Here is a 24,196-nt window from a genome sequence, read left to right on the forward strand (position 1 = left end):
TGCTCTGTTTAAGAGGTTTGTTTATTGGGACTGTTGTGTATATTCAGAACAGCATAATTAAGTCTTGTTTGGGTAGTCTTGAGTTCTGTGGGTATTCTATATTCTGTTGTGTGCCATTATGTAATTTTGTGAATAATTTTTTTGTCTGTTTTAAAACTGGAATTCAACCTAGCTAACTTACTCTGGGTAATTTTCACTGTACACTTACCGAGACAAATTGCAAAGTTACGATCTGGGCTGCCTGCTTAAGAATGTTTTGAGTGGTGTAGTCTAGTCCATAACAGATTTCAATGGAAAATTGGATGGGTAGAAGAGGAACTGAGTGAGTGGATGGAATTGACTGAATCGTTGCACAGGAAATGGCATGAACTTGATGGCTCAAAATGGCCCTGTTCTGTGCAGTAATTGATTAATATCTATGGTGGATACACCACATAGGTTTAATCAACAATACACCCATTATTCCAGTGAAATTGCTAAAAATGAAGAAAAAGCAAAGGATACGAGATCCATTCACTCCTGAAGTCTTGAAGTCATCCAATAACTGAACCACCTTCTCTTTATTTGGGTCATTGGGGTCACTATTGCGAACCTGGAAAAGGTGATGCATATCGTATTTTCTCACCAAATTATCAATGTCCATATAAGCATAGGTTTAATACAATGATCAAATACAATTAAATTTTCTAGCAAACAATACAATAAAGGAACAGAAGTAGAAGTTTAAACCACAACTGAGAAAAATGCTTAGTGTTCACCCAACTGCCTGTTACTTGAGATTATTTTATACATAATGTCACTTCAGTTCATCGGAGCCTATGCTCATCAGTGCATGCAGATTCCCACATGGCCAGATGACAAAATGTGGAACAAGCATAAAAATTAAATACTAATAGAGCCTTTTGGACCCATTGCATCTTTGATTCAATATCTATTAATGCAGTGAAAAGTTCAAGTCATTTTTAAGAAATGATTTTCAGCACAGGGAACTTCTACTGGATCAGATAGAGTTTCATTGCTGAGTTTGCTATTACTTCCTAATAGCCAGTTCAAGAGGAATGGTTTCAGCCAACAGAAGTGAAAAATCCTTTTAAGACACCGCATTATCGTTGGCAAAAATGATTGGGAACATGTTTCTTAAACTTCTTCTGAAAACTCATTTTTTGTGAAAGTTTAATATAGATACTTGAAATAAAAGTATTAACTATCAGAAAATAAAAGTTAAATGCCCAAATCTAGAAATTACCTTGATTACCTTGCAATGTTCATAGTAGTAGTCAATTCTAAACTTGAACTACATTAAATTTAATTTATACCTCAAGTCCTTCAATCCATTTCTTGGCAGTCTTCGGAAACTAAGGAACATAAGCTAATAGCTTTTACAAAAGAAAAGCATCCATTTCTATACTGCGGCTCAGTAGTTTGCACTGCTGGCTCACAGCGCCAGGGAATCGGGTTCCTGTCTGTCTGTGCGGAGTTTGCACATTCTCCCAGTGTCTGTGTAGGTTTCCTCCGAATGTTCCAGTTTCCTCCCACAGTCTTAAGATGTGCAGCTACGTGTGATGGCCCTGCTCAATTGCCCATATACTGTCCAGCGATGTGCAGGCTCAGGGGGTTAGCCAATGGAAATGCAAGGTTACAGGGATAGGGTTAAGAGTGGGATATTCTTCAGAGGCTGCATGCCCTGCTTCCATACTGTAGGAATTCAATGATACTACACTAGCAGCCTTTTGTGATGGACAAGTTTCAGGGATAAAGACGTGTTAGGTGATTTTGTTCCTAACTACCTAGTCCCAAGTTTACAAATAAACACTCTTGCTTTTGATCCCTTCAGAGAAGCATTTTCTTTTCCTACTCTACCTTGCCTATTTTAAAAAGGTAATTAAAAACCCTTTACTTTTCTAGCAAAAGAGCTCCATACTCGAAGCTCAAAATATCCTTCAAATTTCAGTGCTCAAAATGCACTAAATACAGAATTCAAGTGTCCGATGACAACTGTAAAAACATTACACTTTCAGCAATAATACTTTATACATCATTTACCTGTAATGCTACGCTATGTTAGTGAACTTCACAAGCAAGATCCAAGAGTGAGGCAAAGTTTTTTTTGTATAAAGTGTTTACAGAGGAGTAATGAGTTTACATCGGTTGCAAACAGTTGGGACTACTTTTAGTTAAATCAGCCCTGCAAAGATATAACAACTAGCTGGTAAAGTGGCAAAAACAAATCCTGCCCCAGTTTTGTTTACATTCAAACTCCAAGATCAATATCAGATGAAACTCCAGTTCTTGAGGCAATGGTTATATGGATTTAAGAATCACTACAAAAAAGAGAGAATTTTTGCGCCCTTAGATGTTCTTTTGACCTTTGCACAACTGTCATGATTTCAAGATGTACGAGTTCTCTGGTTATGGTTGTTTCCACTTGTACCTGAACAGAGCACGTCTGATGACTCAGACAGATTTACAGCATGGAAACAGACCCTTCAGTCAAACTCCTCCACGCTGAACAGCTATCTCAAATTAATCTAGTTCAATGTGGCCCAGATCCCTCTAACCCTTCCTATTCATACACCGATCCAGATGCCTTTTAAACATTGTAATTGTACCATCCTCCATCACCTCCTCTGGCAGCTCACTTCAAACATGCACTACCATCTGCATGGAATGGCTGCCCCTTAGGTTTCTTTTAAATCTTACCCCTCTCACCTTAAACCTATGCACTCTAGTTTTGGACACCCGTACCCCAGGAATAGACCTTGACTATTCACCCTACCCATACCCTTTATGGTTTTACACACCTCATAAGGTCACACCTCAGCCTCTGACACTCCAGGGAAAACAGCCCCAGCCTACTCAGCCTCTCCCATAGCTCAAATCCTCCAACCCTGGCAACATCATTGTAAATCTTCTCTGAACCCTTTCAAGTTTCACAACATCCTTTCTCTAACAGGGAGACCAGAAATGAATCCAAAAGTGGTCAAACCAATATCCTGCAGAATTGCAACACGGTCCCCTAACTTCAATAGTCCATGCACTGACCAATAAAGGTAAGCGCACTAACCACCTTCACTATCCTGTCTACAGGACTTATTTAAAGTAACATAGTCAGGCATATTATAAGTGGCGCATTATAAGATTCACTGTAAAACCAGAAGTGCAGTCATCACAACAATGCAACCAGCCTGAATATCAAACCACAACGACAGAAAGATAGTTTGTGATAAGATTTTGAAACCTTTATTATTATGTTGCTGCCAGTAGATATATGTACAAAATGAAAACACAGACTTACTGCTTTCAGTAGTTTTATTTCATCCAGAGCAGTTTCTGTATAATGTTCTGCACTTTTGACAACCTTCATGGCAACAAACCTTTTGCCTCTAAATCAAGAAGAATAGTTTAATACCCATTTTCACATAAGCACACAGTGTAAACAATCTTGCATCTTTGGATGCACAAACATCACTTGCGTACAAACACAATTAGCAGTTTGCTAATCAAGAATATCTTGAAGCAAAGTTTTCTTTAAATTAAAACAGAAACATAAGACACATTTTTCAATTTCAAATACAAACGCAACTCCAGAAACCAGAACTTTCCTTTTGACTAAATTTCAACTGACTCCATCAGTGTAAACTTGATTTATTTCAACTGATCGAGCACCAATTACTTTAGTGGTAGTACAGGTGGGGGAATAATGGGCAAGACTCTCTTCATCAACTTACACAAGATATGTTTACATAACTCTAGATTCAATGGTTCAGCAAGACAAAGCCAGAGACAAATGTAAAGAATACAATATACTAGGCCTTCAAACAAGAATTTGCAAATTACCTGCAAATCATACATCAGCTTGATCCAGGCCAAGCTCTGTAAAAGGCATAATTGTAGCACTGTATTTGCAATAAACCAACAGTGAATTGAAGCCATGCAGTTGTACAGACCTGCCACAGTTAAATATAGCTTCAATCCAAGTTAGTTTTTAAAAGAAACCTTTCATACATTGGTCTAATGCCAGTTGAGCTCCAATCCATAAACTTTGCCAGTAGTCGTGCTTAAAATTGCGATCATGGAAGCCATTACAGAAAATTCACCAGAGATTTAAATCATTGAGTTCAAGGTGACTTACTGAATATCCCAACATAGCCAAACTGTGGAAAAATGGCCCCATCCCAGCTTTCGAATCACATGGTATCGTCCATTAAAAAGATCACCAATCTTTACATGATGATATCCACCTGAAACATCCAAAAAAGGAACATTATATATTTGCTAGTTGAGAGCAAAAGAAAATTAGTACTTCAGGATTATTTTTTGCTAGTGGTTTATAAAATGCAAGAATAGAGGAATTTCTCCAAAATAAACCAAGTTACAGTTCAGGAAAGGCAGACTTGACTAACTCAGCAGGCCAGCACCATTTACCAAGTTAAATAAATTTTCACATACCCGAGATGTGAAACCTTATTTCATAGATTAGATCATACAGCCCTTCAAATTCAACTAAATCTGTGACTTAACTACAATTATCCAATTTTACTTTATATTCCTTAATGCCCTAATAATACTGTGGAAATGTTAGGGATTGCCCAGTGCTTCTGGAGGAACAAAGGAAAATCACCTATTAACACAGAAAGATGTACTGCTTTCATGTCTGTTATTTTCACCCAAATTTCATAACACCCATGAATTGGAGCCATTATGTTAATACTGGCCTAAGGACAAACTGAAATAATTGGGTAGAAAGTGAGGTCTGCAGATGCTGGAGATCAGAGCTGAAAATGTGTTGCTGGAAAAGCGCAGCAGGTCAGGCAGCATCCAGGGAACAGGAGAATCGACGTTTCGGGCATAAGCCCTTCTTCAGGAATGAGGAAAATTTGTCCAGCAGGCTAAGATAAAAGGTAGGGAGGAGGGACTTGGGGGAGGGGCGTCGGAAATGTGATAGGTGGAACCCAGCTATGCCTGCCTCTTTGTAGGATATGTGGAACAATCCATCTTCCGCAACTACACTGGCCCCACCCACCACCTTTTCCTCTGCTACATCGATGACTGTATCGGCGCCGCCTCGTGCTCCCACGAGGAGGTTGAACAGTTCATCCACTTCACCAACACCTTCCACCCCGACCTCAAATTCACCTGGACAGTCTCAGATTCCTCCCTCCCCTTCCTCGACCTTTCTATTTCTATCTCAGTCGACCGAATCAACACGGACATCTACTACAAACCAACCGACTCCCACAGCTACCTGGACTACACCTCCTCCCATCCTGCCCCCTGTAAAAACGCCATCCCATTCTCCCAATTCCTTCGACTCCGCCGCATCTGCTCCCAGGAGGACCAGTTCCAAAAACGCACAACCCAGATGGCCTCCTTCTTCAAGGACCGCAATTTCCCCCCCAACGTGGTTGACGATGCCCTCCACCGCATCTCTTCCACTTCCCGCTCCTCCGCCCTTGAGCCCCGCCCCTCCAACCGCCACCAGGACAGAACCCCACTGGTCCTCACCTATCACCCCACCAATCTCCATGTTCAGCGCATCATCCGCCGTCATTTCCGCCACCTCCAAACGGACCCCCCCCCTCCCCTATCAGCATTCCGTAAAGACCACTCCCTCCGTGACTCCCTCGTCAGGTCCACACCCCCCACCAACCCAACCTCCACTCCCGGCACCTTCCCCTGCAACCGCAGGAGGTGCAAGACTTGCGCCCACACCTCCCCCCTCACCTCCCTCCAAGGCCCCAAAGGAAACTTCCATATCCGCCACAGATTCACCTGCACCTCCACACACATCATCTATTGCATCCTCTGCACCCGATGTGGCCTCCTCTATATTGGGGAGACAGGCCGGCTACTTGCGGAGCGTTTCAGAGAACACCTCTGGGACACCCGGACCAACCAACCCAACCACCCTGTGGCTCAACATTTCAATTCCCCCTCCCACTCCACCAAGAATATGCAGGTCTTTGGACTCCTCCATCGCCAGACCACAACAAAACGACAGTTGGAGGAGGAGCGCCTCATCTTCCGCCTAGGAACCCTCCAACCACAAGGGATGAACTCGGATTTCACCAGTTTCCTCATTTCCCCTCCCCCCACCTTGTCTCAGTCTAATCCATCGAATTCAGCACCGCCTTCCTAACCTGCAATCTTCTTCCCGACCTCTCCGCCCCCACCCCAGTCTGACCTATCACCCTCACCTTGACCTCTTTCCACCTATCACATTTCCGACGCCCTCCCCCAAGTCCCTCCTCCCTACCTTTTATCTTAGCCTGCTGGACAAACTGTCCTCATTCCTGAAGAAAGGCTTATGCCCGAAACGTCGATTCTCCTGTTCCCTGGATGCTGCCTGACCTGCTGCGCTTTTCCAGCAACACATTTTCAGCTCTGAAATAATTGGGTGTCTATTATTTATTATTCTGACACAGCAGTAATCCTAACATAGTCCTGGTTTAGAGATTTTTTTTCCCCCAAAGTTTCTTTGAATATCACTGATCGCAAAATGAAACAAGATATTTTGTTGGCTAGTTTGGAAAAGTATGCCCATACATTTAAGAGTGATAAGTTTGCACAGTTAAACAGCTGAAAATTGATTTTATCACAAACATTAGGATTTGTAATTACTGCATTGATCCACCAAGTATCAGAAGGGACACAAGCCTGCCCCAAACCAGAACACAGCCAGCCTGTTAAAGCCAGCCTGAAACCCAGTTATTGGGCCATGGCATAGTATGCATTGCCCTGGAGTATCCAGACATTTTTATTGGCATAGCAATTAAGATAAGGCGGCCATTTGGTCCTTCGAGCCTGCTTTGTTATACAATAGCACCATGGCTAACTTGATATAGTGCCAACTCCACATTCCTACTTATTCCCAACATTCAACTCTCGTTGGTCAAGAATCAATCCATCACACTTCCTCTCTTACAAATGTTAAGTTAACTGGCCTGGAGTTTCCGGTTTTTGTCACCAGACTTCCGGTAACAAAGGACTCACATTCATTATATTTTAATCAAATGTTATCTTCTTCGAATCAAGAGAATTTCAGGAAAATAAAATCAATGCTTCATTAGCTCAGGATGAAGTAGATCAAGGTCTGGGAACTGTCAGCTTTTACTGTCAAATACTTCCCTCAGTATCCTTTCCCTGATGATAAAATGGAGTCTTACTAACGTGATTGAATTTTTTGAAGAGATGACAAAGATTAATGAAGGCAGAGCAGTAGATGCTGGCTACAAAGCACTCAAAGTTCCGCTTGGTAGGATGATTAATCAAGTTAGATCACATGGGACCTAGCCAACTGGATGTGAGATTTGCTTGAAAGGAGAAGACAAAGGGTGGTGGTAATGGGCTGCTTTTCAGACTAGAGGCCTGAGATCAGCAGAATGCCACACAGATCAGTGCCGAGTCCACCGGTTTTCATATTTTATATAAATGATTTGGATATGAATATAGGATGTATATGGTTCACATGTTTGCAGATGACACCAAAATAGGTAGTGGGGCGGACTGTGAAGAAGATTATCACAGAGTACAATGGGACCTTGACCAGATGGGCTAATGGGCCAAAGAGTGGTGGATGATGTTTAATTTAGATAAATGTGAGGTGTTGCACTTTAGTAAGGCAAACCAGGGCAGGTATTGTACAGTTAATGGTAGGGGCCTGGAAAGTGGCATCGAATAAAGAGCCCAAGGGGTGCAGATGCATAGTTCTGAAAAGTGGAGTCACAAGTAGACAGGATGATGGAAGTGGCGTTTGGCATGCTTGCCTTCATTAGTCAGTGCATGGAGTAGAGGAGTTGGGATGTCATGTTGCGACTGTACAGGATACTGGTGAGGCCAGTTTTAAGAATACTGCAGACATTTTGGGTCACCCTTCCATAGTAAAGATGTTGTTAAACTTGAGAGGGTGCAGAAAAGATTTACAAGGATGTTGAGTGACTGGAGGGCTTATGTTGCAGGGAGAGGCTGAATGGGCTGTGGCTTTTTTTCTCCTGGAGTGTCAGAGGCTCAGTGGTGACCTTACAGATATTTATGAAATCACGAGGGGCATGGATAGGGTGAATTGCCACTATCTTTGGGGAGTCCAAAATTAAAGGGTGTAGTTTTAAGGTGAGAGGGGAAAGATTAAAAAAAAAGGACCTGATGGGTAACTATGTCATGCAGAAGGTGTGCATGCATGGAACAAGCTGCCAGAGGAAGTGGTGGAGGTGGGTACAATTACAAGGCATCTGGATAGGTATACAAGTAAGAAGGGTTTAGAGCAATGTGGGCCAAATACTGGCAAATGGGTCTAGATCAGATTGGGATGTCTGGTTGGCGCAGACAGGTCTGTTCCTGTGCTGCATGACTATGATGAATGTTGTTGTTTTAATTTAATCCTTCTTGTTCATCTCAATTATTTTTGGGATGTTATCTGTATCATGATAGTAAGGATGCAATTTTCTTGATTTCCAATTTAAATTTCTGCTACTCTCACTTGATGACCTATATTGATTTGACCCAAATACTGGAAGATACTCTTTCTGAAGTTCTAGCCAGCATTCTCTCAAATTCTAATTTTTCCCCTTATTCTTTTTGCCATTATTTAATGATTCTCATGTTCTGTACAATTTTCTGACCTGTCACTTAACTTCAGAATTGTAAGCATTTTCAATTTGATAGCATCTGTAACTTACTTAGTTAGCCAGTGGTGCATCCTTCCTTTGGAATTTCTCTCATTGGAATGCATCTTTTGAGTATTCTGAAATACCTCCTCAAATATTTGCCACTGCATCTCTACTGATGTCACCCATGATCTAATTTCCCAGTTTACATCCTCATAAATCCCCTTGTTTAAGCTTCGAATCCTCGATTCTACCTCTCTGAAACTGAACATGATGAAATTCTATTAAATTAAGGTTGCTGCTACTCAAGGACACCTTCATAGGATTCATATCGCTCTCTATCTCATTGCACATTACCAGATTTGGTATAGCCTGATTTTTACTTGGCTCTGGAACATGCCTTCCCTCGAAACGGTCTTAAAAACATGAACTCTTCACCCAGGTTATCTTTACTATTCTGATTTCTCCAATCTCCATGTAGATTAAAATCACCCATGATTATCACCATATTTTTCTCATGTCAGAATAATTTCTTCCTGTAAACCCTTGCATATGAGGTTACTGTTATGAGACTTACAAATCAATGATTTTTTTTTTGCTTTTGCTATTTCCCATCTCTACTCAAACCAATTCTGCACCACGACTTCCAAAATGAAGATCTCCTGTCTCATACCAATTTCACAATTAATTGTTACTATTCTGTCTTTTCCTAACTTCCTATCCTTTGCAAATGACATATATCCTTGAACATTCAGGTTGCAGCTTTGGCCATTTAGTAGTCAAGGGACTGATATTATTTGTAAAGACCCAAATTAATTTGAAAAAAGTCATGGATTAACTGAATAATTTACAAAAAGCTTACAGTCAAACAGGACACCAACAGGAAACTTCCTAACAATCTAAATATGAAATCAAATTTCAAATAGCTTGGATTTTATCTCCTACACAGCAGCGTTCTGGTACAGGAAAGAACAAAATGTTGAATTTCCTACAATACAAATGGTCCAGTGAATCTGTGTATTAAGCCTAAGTAGGTTTAACTTACATGCAAATCTTCAGTCAAATATATGGACTAAGTTAGAATATCACTGAGGATCAGAGCAAAGTCAAAACGCCTACTTGAATAGAGTATATGATTTGGCTAATGAAGTATTTTCTTCCAAAGTAACCTAACATTGTAAAATGGTCAATTTTAAAGTCATGAGATGAGAAACAAGTGACAAGTGGGAAGGTGCATTTTCTTGAAATCTAAAAGCAAGTTTTACTTAAAATTGAAAAAAGAACTGCAAAAACAAACTTATGCAATATGTACTGGAAGTTGTCAATTAGAAGTCGTCTGGATACCTCTGAAGTTATTCCCTAAGAATCAAATTTCCGTGCTTTCAACATTCAACCCTTTTCCGAGAATCAATCATTTGTTTCTCGGAAAAGGGTAGGCCATTCAGCGCTTTGAGCTTGCTCATTCAATAAGATCATGGCTGATCTGTGGTCGACCTCTATATGCCTGCATTGGATCCATATCCCTTGATAACTTCCTTAATAAAAATTTGTCTACCTCAGATTTAGGTTTAACACATGAATTAGTATCAACTGTCACTTGAAGAAGAGTTCCAAACCTCCATCACTCTCAGTGTAGAAGTCCATTTAATATCACTTTTGAGTTGGTTGGCCCTAATTCCTAGAATGTGCCCCAGTTCTAGAATCTTCAACCAATGGCAATAGTTTAATTGTTATTTATCCTGCCTTTCCCTGTTGATATCCCAAAGGCCTCAATTAGATCACCCCTTATCCTTTAACATTCTAGAGACGAAAGGCCTAATTTGTCTCATAACTTAACCCCTGAAGTCCAGTTATCAACCTTGCAAACCTGTGTTGAACTCTCTCCAGGTCCAATATCCTTCCTAACAGGTGGCCAGATCTGCTCTCAGAATTCAAGTGCGGGCTAACTGGGGTTTTGTGTAATCGTAGTACAACATCTGCATCCCTATGCTCCACACCTTTAAAAGGCCAGCATTCTATTAGCCTTCTTAACTATTTTCTGCGCCCTATCCCTGATCGTCTATTGTTAAGTTATTTTGGACTTTCGGCAAGCTATCCTCCTTTTCTGGTGGAAATACTCAAGCAATGTAAACAGTTCGTCAAGTCCGCCATTTTCACTGACAATATTTCCACTCTCAGAGTGAATAGTATTCGGAAGCAGCTGCTTTCTCTTTACATAACTAAAATCTCTTCTTGTGGTCTTTTATCTCTCTTGAAAGTTTCCTTTCATAATCTTTTTTTTAGCCATTCTTAAGTCGCTTGTGGTCCTTTGTCGCTCTTTGTATTTGTCTCATTTGGTGGGATCAATGCATTTTTATAAGCCCTTTCTTTTAATTTTATGCTAACTTCTTTTAGATGTCCATGGCTGCATTTTTTGGAAGGTGATCTTTCTCTTCCTCATTAGGTTCAAACTACTTCGGAGTAGCATCAATTGTTCCTTTTCAACACCCTCTACTGCTCCTCAGTTGTTTACCTAGTCGTAGAGCCTCCCAGATGCTGTGGACAGTCTCTGCCTCATCCCATTAAAGACTGTCTTACTTAAAACTCTAGTATCCAATCTTAGTTTATCAATGTTAGTATCGCTGTTTGACAAATGCTCACTAGCAACTAGGTCACTAATTAAATCAGGCTCATTGCTCATTATTAAATCCAATATTTCTTGTCCTCTTCTCACATCTAAGGCCCACTGCCACAGGTAACTTTCCCAGACAGACTTTAGACATTTTTAGCCTTTCTGGACAGGTGCTTGTCTGTCTCTGCGAGTCCATGTTCGGATTAAAATCTCCCCTTAATACTACTCTGCTTTTGCTACACAGGTGCCTAAATTCAGCACTTATGGATCTCAGTTTACTCACTGAAGCGGGAAGGTTTGTTTTCAGACATTTCGATACCATATCAGGTAATATCACCAGTGAGCCTCCAATGGAATTGCTGGTGCTTTGTCCCACTTTCACATAAATAGAGAGCGGGGCATAACGCCAGCGCTTCACCAGATGCTCACTGATGTTATTACCTAGTATGGAGACAAAACGTCCGAAAACGAACCTTCTAGCTCAGTGAGCAAATCTATATCCAGAACCTCAACCCCAGCTACAAATCTTCTCAAAATTCAGCATATAACCCAGCATTTCTCAGCTGCTACCAGTGGTCTATACGTGCCACCTATTGTGGTTTTAGTTCCTTAATGATTCCTCAGTTCCACCCAAACTTCTCCACTGGTGCTTTCCCCTTATTACATTCTCCCTCACCATAGAGATGATTATATTTCTGATCAGCAATGCTTTCCATCCCTTCTGCCATTTTCTCTATCCCTCTATTTTATAATCTTATATGTTTAGTTCCCAGTCCTGTCCATCTGCAGCCATGACTCTGTAATAGCTATGACATCATAGTTTCCAACTTGAATGAAATGGAATACCTTAAGCCCATTTAAATTTGTTCCTTACACTCTCTGCATCTGTATTAAAAACTCTAATTTTGGCTGTGCACTCTATCCTGTCCTTTAGCACCTTTTCATTATTTCTCCCTCCTGTCTTGCTCAGTACACTTCTGCCCCGTTTTGTTCATTCAGTTGGCCCTGTTTGTTCATCCTATTAACCTGTACCTTCTCCTGACACGCTGACCTACTGCTCCTATTCCTACACTCTGCCATACTAGGTTAAACCCTCCTCACTGGCACTAGCAAACAAGATAACAGACTTGATTGTGTGGATTGGTTATTTGACCTATGATCAAACAGTCCAGCAGAATGGGACAAAATTAATTTCTTCAGGTAGCTTAATTGCAACAGCCATTTATTTGAAAAGCTGATACAGTCGAGCACAAAGCAGTTCTATTACTACATTATGCTGCAACATTATGAGTCACTTAACAGTTGGATCTCCAGCACCTGAATTGACCATAGGTGGTTCATTTACAGTGATGAAGAACTCTGCACATCGATGCAATGAGGATACCATTAAAGTAAAAGTACACATCAGCTATGAGAGTGGATGCAACGGACCCATAGTCAATAAACAGGAACATAGATTTCAAGTAATTAGCAGACAGATTTGAGGAATATTGATGAGTGTCTGAAAAGACAGTAAATGCAGAAATCCTCAAAACAATTGCAACACATATAACATGCAATGACATGCTCTAACTTTCAGGGATAGCATTTCTTGCTGTGAAAGACATACTGACCACCATTTGTACCATAAATTATCCAAGTTTTGATGGAATCTTATTTTTAAAGATTTGTGCATCCTAATCATTATATTTCCCAGTTCTTCCTCTCCGCTTTTGTTTTGTTGTTTTTAATTTTTATACATCACCTCCGTTTCTTTAAATTAAATATTTTATAACATTTTCCACATGTAAACAAACTATCCATCATCATCCTAAAGGTACTCAAGAGGTCGTTTGCAAACTCAGATATTGCGCTACCAATACCAGTGTCCATACCATATGTGTTAAATGCATATGGGTTCACCAATAGAGTGGTTAATTTTGATTACTCCAAAGCATTCATTAATAAATGATGTCTCTGTCACTTTAGTTAATGCCAAGCTGAATAATCTGCAATTAAGCCAGAAGCTCCACTCTTTTGAATAAGATTATAACGGAAACCCTCCAATTCTCTGGTACACTTTTCTTATTCTCCTAATTGCTTCACTCAGAATTCTAGATCAGAGATAATAAATAATTGTTTATTTATTGAAAAAACCCAGCCATTCCTTTTGAATGGAAATATTTATGGGACACTTTAGAGATTCACAAAACATCACGTGGAATGGAAGTGCTTAATTAGGTATACTATTCGGAGATGAAGGACTCCTTCAAGCAAAGAGGAATACGGTAAACATTTTATTATCTGGCATCTATGGAACCAGAGTGGGTCAATTGATCAAATATTCAAAATAATCAAGAGGTCCACATAATCAATGGAAAAAACATACACTAAGTAATAGAAATACATTGCAAGTGCATAGATACTGTTATACTTTATTTACAGTATAAATCACTTAATTAGTATAGAACTTTGCCTTAAATAAGACATAGCAGCAGAGAGCCTTCTCAATCACACCTTCTAATGACTACTGGGACATCGTAGTAGATCGCAGTACTTGAGGAGAAATTTACTCAAAATCGAATAAATTGTTGATATTTCATGTGGCCATTTGATTGAACAAATATATTCCCATTGAGTTAAATATATTAAAAAGAACTTTAATAATTAGAACAATTAGAATAAAGTCAACTTTGCAGTATTGGAGGTATACAACCTTTGCCAATCTACCAAGAATGCCATTTCATGAGGTGACAGTTAAAACAAAGCTTATTGTAAGCAAAAACTGGGAAATGACACCAAGAAGAACCTTTTCGCACATATAATAGAAGCCAATGATCTAACATTCAAGATGGAAACACATGATAGATAAAGAGCAGAGATAAATTAAAGATTTTGTCACCATGACTTGAGGGGCTGCTTTCACCAGCCCACTGGTGATACTAATAGACCTTATAATCTGACAGAATTATATACCAACTGACTGTCAAAACTCTTTTGGTTGAATAATGCTCTTTAGATATTTTTAAAAATTCATACATAGAATGTAGGAGTCACTAGGTAGGCCAGCAATTATTGCCCATTTCTAATTGCCAAGAGTAAAGAATGAACTACATGGCTATGGATCTGGAGTCACATGTAGGCCGGACAGGCAAGTACATTCAAGAAACAGATGAGCTTTTACAATCAACAATAATTTAATGTGCATTATTTGACTTTTAATTTCAGATTTTTGAAGTTAATTTCCACCAATCTGTGGGTCATCACTTTCCCTACAAACCCACATTGTGGTTCACTCTTGGCTGCCTCTGAAACGATTCGGCGAGCTACTCAGTTCAAAGGCAACAAATGCTAGCTTTGTCAGTGACGTGCTCATATCAAAAACAGAAAATATAAAAAAGAACAATTCGGATTGAAACAAACTCACCTTTACAATAGTCACTTGGGTCTTCTTGTTCTTCATCATCAGATCCCAAAATTTCATCCTCTGGCTCTTGCACCTCAGATTCTGTTGTAGCAGGATGGGCTCTTCGTTGAGGTTCAGGTCTGAAAATATTAGCCAAGAGTTTATTTTCAAATTACTCGTGAAAAACTATTTCCACAGCTAAAACTGTTTTAAATTACCAAAGTGCCCTTCACTGTCCAAATATTATATTTCTAACTTTGCATTTGCTTCCCCTAAAATAATTTCTTCCTTGAATAGCACCACCATTTTAAAAAGGGAGCATCTGGAACATGATGGCAGTTATATGCATTTGAAGACGCTTAGAAATTACATAAAGCCTACATGCAGGTACAGCCAGTAAATAGGCAGGCAAATGTTAAGTTAATCTTTACTGCAGGGCACTGCAATGCAACAGGAAAGCTTGGTGAGATCAAGCCTAATGTTTAGCATACAGTTTTATTCAACTTACCTGAGTGTACATGATATGAGAGGTGGTGCACAAATGTTCTCGAGATTGATTCCTGGGATGAAATGTAATTCTTACAAAAGGAGAGAGTGTAGAATTGGCCTATACCCCCTGCAGTCAACTGACTGGGCAAAACAAAATTGACAGATGGCATATCATGTAGAAAAATGTGAGTTTATCTGCTTTTGTGTGAAGATTGAAAAGTAGAGTGTTACTTAATAGAGACATACTGCAGAGAGCTGTGATAGAGGATTCTGAGCACCTTCTTACATGAAACACAAAACCTGAAATGCAAGTACATCAAATAAAATGTTGCCTTTCATTTTAAGGGGAAAAAAAATGCAGAAAGAGAAAGGAGTCTTGCAACAACTGTGCAGAGTTGGCAAAACCATGGCCAGATCACGAGAAAGTCTGTGTTTCCTTATCCAGGGATTTGCACTCAGACAATGCATACAAAGTTTTCTGATTTGATACCTGGGATGAAGGGATTATCTTAGATCAAAAGTTAAAAAGCTGGGAATTATACCGGTAGAGGTTTAAAAGAATGAGTGTTAATCTTGCTCAAACAAATTTCTAAGGGGCCTTAATAGGATAGATGCTGTCAGATGTTTCTTTTCAAGGGAATCAGGAACTAGAGGTAAAGCTTATGCATGTGGCACCTCATACTTAAGATGGATATGAAGGAGAATTTCTTCTCAATATTGTGAATCTTTGGAATTCTCCAAGGGTTGCGGAGACTGAAATTTTGAAAATGCTTCAGGCAGAGATGGAATCAAAAAAGTTATGGCCACAGACAGGAAAACAGAGTTGAGATCAGGGTCAGATCAGTTTATGATCTTTATGAATGGCACAACAGGCTCAAGGGGGTTGTTGGCAAACATCTGCTTCTATTTGAGTTCTTATTTCAGAGTATATTTACATCATCCAGCGTAGCAAAATTGATGTATATACACATCTTCTGCAAGGTAGGCCAAATAAATTATTTATAGATGAATTAGCAAATAAAGAAGAAAACTGACAGGGAAAAAAAAAATACGAGAAGTCAAACAATATTAGAGGTGAAATGTCTCAAATTGTATTCACAGCAGTTTCGCAAAGTAGAACCAGATCCACAATTTAATTCACAAGAAAATGTTCAATCCTTGTGTCATCAAAAGGAATGAGAGAAAGAAAAGGCAAAACTGCATGAAATTACTAAGAAAATGCCTTCCATTGAAATGTCATTTCAGTCGAGGTAAAAAGCACCATTTTGCAAGAATGTTACAGCTACTGCAGAGCCATCCATTAGAGAAATGCACAAGGACTGCAAAATTAATGACTTGCAGGCATGGCCCACATTTAGGTAAACCAGAAGCAATCCACAATAGTTAAAAGAGAACAAAAGGTTACAAAATTTCACAAATTATCTTCTTCTACAGATTGTTCTTCGTGCTCTGTATAGATTGCACAAGATAGAATAAAAATATTCAGACCATAAAGTATCATATCATGAGTTAGTAATGTTTGCAGCAGCAATTTAAATAATGAAATTTTCCAAGCAATTGTATGTTTAAAATATTTAAAAAAACACTAGTAATCTGAATTTAGATTTTAACTCAAGCTTTAATTGTCACTTAATGCTTCAAGTTGTGTTTGTCATTATAAAAAGGCAATGCATTTGGTTATGAATGCCATACTAGCTTTGATACATTTTTCATCCACCCATTCAGACACATAATGACAGACCTATGGAGCAGGTGGGACCCGAAACCCGAACATTTGGCTCACACCAAGGGAAATAACCACGGCACCACAACAGCTCTGTATTACTGGCTTTGCATCATTTTTATTTCCGAAAGGACATAATGTAAAACCACTGAGGGGGAAAACAAGCTATTTGACATTATTGCATCTCATCAAGACCTGCTGCTGAAAAGTTATTTTTAGTTGAAATGGTATATGATCCAACTCCTTCAAGCAAGACGTATGAGGTAACTTTTGTTTGGAATAGAGACAGAAATCATGAGGATCAACCAAACTAGTTACATTGCCATCCAAAGCACACTACATCTTCGTGAAAGTTGACTGTCTTTGACGTATGCACAAAAAGTACTGGAAATCAGGCTTGGCAACTGCTTTCTAAACCAGTTGAAGTATGTGTTCTTAGTTTCTTTTCCCTCAGATGTTCAAGTTTTTAATTCTGCAGCATTCAACAAACCTGGATATTGTAAAAACAGAATTATCACTGCATTTAGGAACACAGGAGGAGCAGGCCATTCAGCTCACTGAAGCTAAGTAGTAAGAGTGTTCATCGCTGTTGCCTGTAGACAGTACCTCTCAAAATTAATACCTAGATAGGGCATAGCCCATGGAAAAACTGATCAGATTTTAGCATTCAGAATACGGGACTTTTTTTTTAAAAAAGGATCTGTCAACATTTAGAGATGGGGATAAATTTACCTTATTGACCTTATGAGAGTTGTGTTTGTGATATGACTGACTAATGTCTCCTCAAGGTTTCTTTTATCCTCACCACCCCCTCACACGCATCCCACCCTAACCAGGTAGGGAAAAACCTGAAGAGCTGCCAGATTTGTAAAAATATTAACAGTGTTACAGGTGCGCATTCTACTAAACCTCTCAAATGCTTCGAGTATGCTTTTTCATTTCCTGAAGATAGCTACTCGAGCTAGAACATATTGCTGGATTCAAATTACATTATAGTGCCAATAGGCTATTCAAAACTGTGGAAAATGAATCACGACCATAAGACATAGCAGCAGAAGCAGACCATTCAGCCCAGCCGAATGGAGATCATGGCTGACCCGAATTCTGTGTCGTCCTGGCTTTTCCTCCCACCTCATTGATTATCTTACCTGATTAAATATATTCAGGACTGACAAATATTTAATGACCCAACCTCTGCTACCCTCAGAAGAACTTCCTCCGAATTGGGTGAACCCTAACTCAGATTATACCCTCTGGTCCTAGGCTCTCCCATAAAAGGAAAAACAACCTCTTCACATTTACCCTGTCAAGTCCCCCAAGAATCCTGAATATGGGCCCAAATCTACTTAACCTCCCTCGTAAGAAAATCCCTTTATAACCATAATCAACCTAGAGAACCATCTCTAGACTTCCTTCAATGCCAAAGTTTTCTTTAGATTAGCGAACCAAAACAGTTCGCTATTCTCAATGTGACCTAACAGCCTCTTGTAAACTTTTCATAAGACTTGTATTTTAATAGTCCATTCCCTTTGAAAATTTGTCTTCTCGATCACCTGAACTTGTTTGCTAGCTTTTAATGACTTGTGCATCCCAAATCTCTGCACTACACTTTTCTGCAGGCTTTCACTATTTAAAAAAAATTCAATTCCTGTATTCTTCTTACTGAAGTGCTGAACCTCATTTTTTTTTCACATTATATTCCAACCAACTATGAGTTTGCCCACTTATAGCTATATCCCTCTACAAACTCCTTGCTGCCTCTCCCTTCCAACCTATTTTACTTCGTGGTCACTTTTTTTTAAAAAAATATTCATCATGGGATGTGGGCGTCACTAGTTGAACCAGCATTTCTTGCCCACCCCTATTTGCCCAGAGGGCAGTGAAGAGTCAACCACATTGCCATGGGTCCAAGTCACATACAGGCCAGACCAGGGAAGGATGGCAGATTGCTTTCCTTAACAGCACTTTTTCTGACTGAAGCTTTATGGTCATCATTAGATTTTTAATTCCAGATTATTTAATTCAAATTCAACCATCTGCCATGGTGGGATTTGAATCCATGCCTGCAAAGGTTACCTAGTTCTCTGAATTAATAATCTAGCAATAATACCAATAGGCCACTGCCTCCCCACTAACCTCACCCAAGTCATTAATATATATTGTAATGAATTGTGGTCTCAGCCCTGAACCCCATGGAACTCCACCAATTACAGCCCACTTTATCCCAATCTTGTCTTCTTTAATTTAACCAATCCTCTGTCCATATATGACAGCCTCCCTTCCTCACACCTCCAACACCATGAGTGTTAAGAGTTTTACGTACATCTATTTGAAAATCCAAAAATAACATCTATCCTGCTTGTTAGCTTCTTAGAAAAAAAAATCTAATTAATTTGTCAGCATGCTTTCCCCATCATGAGGCCATGCTGATTCGATTTGATTAAACCATGTATTTCTAAATGCTCTTTATAATCAATTCCAAACTTTCCCTAGGACCGGGGGGGGTATCTAGCATGTAGTTATTTCATTTGTGGCCTTTCCTTTTTTAATAAGGAGTGATACATTGGAAGATTTTCAACTAGAAAGCAAGATTTGCTTCACGATTACTATCAGCAAATCCACAATTTCTGTAACTACTACCTTTAATACCCTAGTGTACAACCTCTAAGGTCCAGGGAACTCAATAGCCTTTAGCCCCATTTTTTTCCCCAGAGTATCTTTTCACTTGTGAGTTATTGTATTTATTTTTTTAAGATTAGATTAGATTCCCTAAGGTATGGAAACAGGCCCTTGGTCCCAACAAGTCCTCACCGGTCCTCCGAAGAGTAACCCACCCAGAGCCATTCCCCTACCCTATATTTACCTCTGACTATGGGCAATTTAACACGGCCATTTCACCTAACTTGCACATCTTTGGATTGTGGGAGGAAACCCCCACAGACATGGGGAGAATGTGCAAACTCCACACAAGTAATTGCCCGAGGCAGGAATTGAACCCTGGTCCCTCGTGCTGTGAGGCAGCAGTGCTAACCACTGAGCCAATTTCTTTTCCCCCTTTTGCCCTTTGATCATTTTGTATTTTTGAAATTGTGTGTTTTATACTGTGAACTCTGATGCAATGTATTTATTAAACTTGCTCTGACTTTACACTGCTTCCCAGCCTCAATCTCTAACTGTGCTATGTTGACGATAGCTTCTCTTTCCCTTTTAATATGTACGACAAAAAACTCCCACTGTCCATCTTGATATTACATGCTAGCTTAGCTTCAAAATTTATATTCTCCCACTATTTCTTTTTTGGTCATCTTTCCTTGGTTTTGAAAATGTTCCAAATCCTCTAGCAGTACAATTTTCTCTTTTAAATTGATTTGATTTTAATATATTAATATAATTTAATTTCAATTCCCATGGTTAATCATGGTTACTTTATCTCCTTTCAAAAGTCCTTGTTCCGCACTTTATATTTATTTATATGTGCAATGGTTGCCATTGTTCATCAACTGTCTTTTCTGCTAAACTCCAGCTAATTCTGGCCTCATTCCTTAGTGACTACCCTTATTTAAGTTTAGCAGTTGTTTTTGATCAAAATTTCTCTGTCAAACTGAATACCAGATTCTACCATGTTATGATTACTGTTTCCGACAGGATTGTTTACTCAGGTCTTTTTATTAAAATTGTCTTAGTACATATTATCAGATCCAAAATAGCCTTATCTTTTGTTGGGTCCACAAGGTAACGTACCAGAAAACTGCCCGAAATGCATTATGAATGCATCCCCTTGCCTACCTCTGCCAATTTGATTTTGCCTATTAACAAGATTAAAGTCATCCATGATCAATATACTTCTTTTTAAACTAACATGCCCTCATTTCCTCCAGATTCATTCTGTTTGACAACATAGCTAATGTTAGGAGTCTATGAACTACTCCCCTCAATGTCTTCATCAATTTGTTATTTCTTACCTTTACCCTTATGGATTCTACATTTTCCGATCCAAGATAATTTTTTGCTATTACATTTATTTCATGTCATCCTAAGAAAGCTACCGCTCCACCTTTGCCTTCCTGTATGTTCTTTTAAAATTAATACACACAAATACTTAATTTGCAGCTTTGACCTCCTTGCAACAATACCTCCCTGATGTCTATAAGATTATACCAAACATTTATTTGCACGATTAAATCATTGTTTGCTTTGAAAGAAAGAAATAACAACCTAACACCATCTTACCTTCTGTTTGTCAATACATTTACCATCATAGCAACAGCTGGGGTCATGAGAGGAAAATGGCAAAATATCCCTTCTCTAACCTAGCACAATCCTATCACTACCACCATGACAGAAGACCTAAGCAAAATTTGGGTCTTTCATGATTACAGTTGATCCAGAAAGTCATCTTACAGTGGATGGTGTAGCCAAGTTATGATCTGAATTAATGAGTGAATGTAGAACAAATCCCATGTCCAATGCAAGAGTGTGAAATACAAATTGCTTAGTTGCACAGGTGACACATTTGAGTCCCAGACAATAAAATCATTTTGACATCCACTTGAGCAAGTCAATAAGTGGTCCAAGAAACTTTCCATTTTGCAAGATTTGGGAGTTCAAGAATCTACTGTTGAAGAAATTCTGGGGTCATATTTGACCCTGAAGTAAATAATTTGCCATCATTTCACAGTCACTGATCTGGTCATAACCACTATATCAAGTGAGACTTTTAACCTAATTTTACGAAGAACAATTACAACAAATACAAACATTAAATAGAACTGCAATGCAACTAAGAAAAATGCAAAATCCATTTAAAAAGTAAATGTCCGGAAACACTAAACTAAAAATGTCAGTGATTAATTTGTTACCTCTTCCATTACAAATTATCTGATAATCAGATAGCCTATCAAAAGAGCTTTTAAAATTTTTGCAACTTACTTCATTACCTAGAAAAACCACCATTGCAAATCAAGAACTAATATTTCTAGACTGAAGTTATAACTGCAAACAAAAAATAACACTCATCAAGGTTTTTAAACTTTATCATCTTTACCATCATCTAAATTCCTGTTCAACTGTCTAATTAGCTATTCAGTCTCATGGTCTTGAGCTCCAAATGATCAAAGTCCAATATTTTCAATTAAACACAGGTCCACCTTAACCCCCAAAATAAACACCTTTAAAATGTTGGTGTTAATTGTGTTAACCACACTGTTGCCACTTCAAATACAATTTACGCTTTCAGCATCACAAATATTTTATGTTTAGTCCGATGCTGCATGTAACTAATGTCAAAGCACATTAAACAAATGCTCAATAATGTGCATTATAATCCACTTAGAATTAGTATTCCCTTTTGTGGCACAGAAAAGAAAACAAGACACACGGCATGCATCTCTACATTGACAATCCACACAAACGCCCATGCATATCCACCCATACAGGAACAAATTGAAAAGCCTGCAACACAGCTAAAAATAAATGCAATACTTAAAAACCAACAAAATACCAATAATCAGGGAGCCAGAATAAATTAATACATTTCAAGAGAATTAACTGACAAAAAAAGCAAGCATGCATATCAAGGCTGCATTCTTCCTTTCCAGAAACAAACACAATAAAGCAAGCTCAGTCATTTTCCAACAAGTATACACAGGTTTAAGAGCCTGGCTTACCTGCTTGTGAGCACCAAGGCTGATACTTACATAAAATATAAATATTTTGTCAAGACATTGGTTTCACTAAAGTATACCTGATCTGAATATCAATTACCTGGTGACTGCTTTTAAAAAAGCCACCATTAAAAAAGAGCTACATGATCAGATGCACCTGCATTCCCATCTTACTTCATATTGCCTAGGAAATCACAAAATCAATTTGTACTATTTGAAAAAAAAAATGAATGCTAGCAATCAGAAAGTCCTGCCCAATTTCATACCATTTTAAAGTAACTGTAGGTTGGAAAGCCCTTGGCTTTATGGCATTTTAAAATACATACAATTTACAGTACCTGCATGAAGCTCTGATACCCATTGACGGTGGCAGCCCAGAAGACAGTTCACAGATTTTCTGTAAAGCCATCGACAAAAATTTCAGCTGCCTTTGCACGGGTGCACTGCAGGCAGTGATCAGCTTCTGAGCTAACAGTCCTCTAAAAGCACAAGCAACAAATACTCCTCCACCTAGCTGCAGAAAGACTATACTGCATTGCAGGTGAACACCCTCAAACTTTAATAACCATTTCCTTGTTATTTATTTCGGATGCAAACGTTACATGATTGAAAAAACATCCTGTCACTGAGATGCAACAAACCAATATAATATAGATAAAGCATTGATAGGTTGGCTAGTTAAAGCTGGCAAGTCACCAAGAAAATTAAAATGCTGAGAATTCTGAGGAAGTGAAGAGTGGAAATTGTTGACACGCTTGCCACAATCTCTGAACCCCAGAATGCAGCCAGAGAACTGAAAGAATGCATGCATTACACCTTTGCAGTAAATGCAGATGGAAAGATAAGTCCAACAGATCTTGGTCAGGTAAATCTCAGTGGTGGGAAAGCTTTTAGAAGTAATAATTCATGATAAAGCTAACTGTTACATGGATAAAAGTGGATTAATTAAGTAAACCCAGCACAAATACAAGACCAAATCATGTTTAACGGACACTGTAGTTTTCGGACAAGGCACCAGTGGTTGAGGAGGATAATGTGGTTGACATGTCATACGTGGACTTCCAAAAGACATCTGATAGACAAGTGCCAGCAAAGTTAGAGCTCAGTGAATAAAAGGTTTAGCTGCAGATGGACATGAATTTGGCTGAATGATAACAGATGAACAACAGTTTTTCAGACTGGAAGTTACACAGGGGTTCCACTGAGGTCTGAAGCTAGGACTCTGACCTTTTCTGAATATAGATTAAGAACTTTCACTTGGGTATGCAGGGTACAATTTCAAAATTTGCAGATGACAAAACTTGTAAATATTATAAACTGAAGAGTTTAGTGATAACCTCGAACTGGACACGTAATGGTGGAATGAGTGGACCAGTAGCAGTTAAGTTTAATGCAGTCAGTACAAATGATTCATTTTGATAGGAAGAATGAGTAGAGGTTAAAAAAACAGATAATTCCAAAGGGGATACAGGAACAGAAGTATACATACAAAAAACTTAAAAGGTGGCAGGGCAAGAAGACAACTAATAAAGCACTGCTATCCTGGGCTTCGTTAAGAGAGGTCTACAGCACAAAGGCATAGCAATAAATATGTATAAAACACTAGTTTGACTTCAACTGAAATGTTTTGTGCTCACTTCATGCAACCACATTGTCAACAAGAATATGAAGGCATTACAGATATTTGAAAATGGAAAAATGAATTAGAACCTTCAGTAATGT

At 38.8% G+C, this 24,196-nt stretch overlaps 1 protein-coding gene across 2 annotated transcripts in view; it reads right to left on the reverse strand.

The window, feature by feature from the left end:
* Positions 1-24,196, reverse strand: part of srpk1b (SRSF protein kinase 1b) — an 89,429-nt gene that overhangs the window by 30,489 nt on the left and 34,744 nt on the right. Inside the window, exons 1-5 of one of the 2 annotated variants that reach the window (XM_043716710.2) lie at positions 22,813-22,918; positions 14,621-14,739; positions 4,133-4,241; positions 3,296-3,383; positions 505-592 (exon numbers count right to left, since the gene is read on the reverse strand). In XM_043716710.2, coding sequence (XP_043572645.2) covers positions 505-592; positions 3,296-3,383; positions 4,133-4,241; positions 14,621-14,739; positions 22,813-22,883 — 475 coding nt within the window. In that variant the 5' untranslated portion in view covers positions 22,884-22,918. Of the gene's footprint in view, positions 1-504; positions 593-3,295; positions 3,384-4,132; positions 4,242-14,620; positions 14,740-22,812; positions 22,919-24,196 lie in introns of those variants that run through there. The other variant, XM_043716709.2, reaches the window with a different exon arrangement.

The sequence above is a fragment of the Chiloscyllium plagiosum genome, unplaced genomic scaffold (assembly GCF_037043375.1).
Source record: "Chiloscyllium plagiosum isolate Xiang-an unplaced genomic scaffold, Cpla_swu_hap1 HiC_scaffold_26, whole genome shotgun sequence".
Lineage (NCBI taxonomy): Eukaryota > Metazoa > Chordata > Chondrichthyes > Orectolobiformes > Hemiscylliidae > Chiloscyllium > Chiloscyllium plagiosum.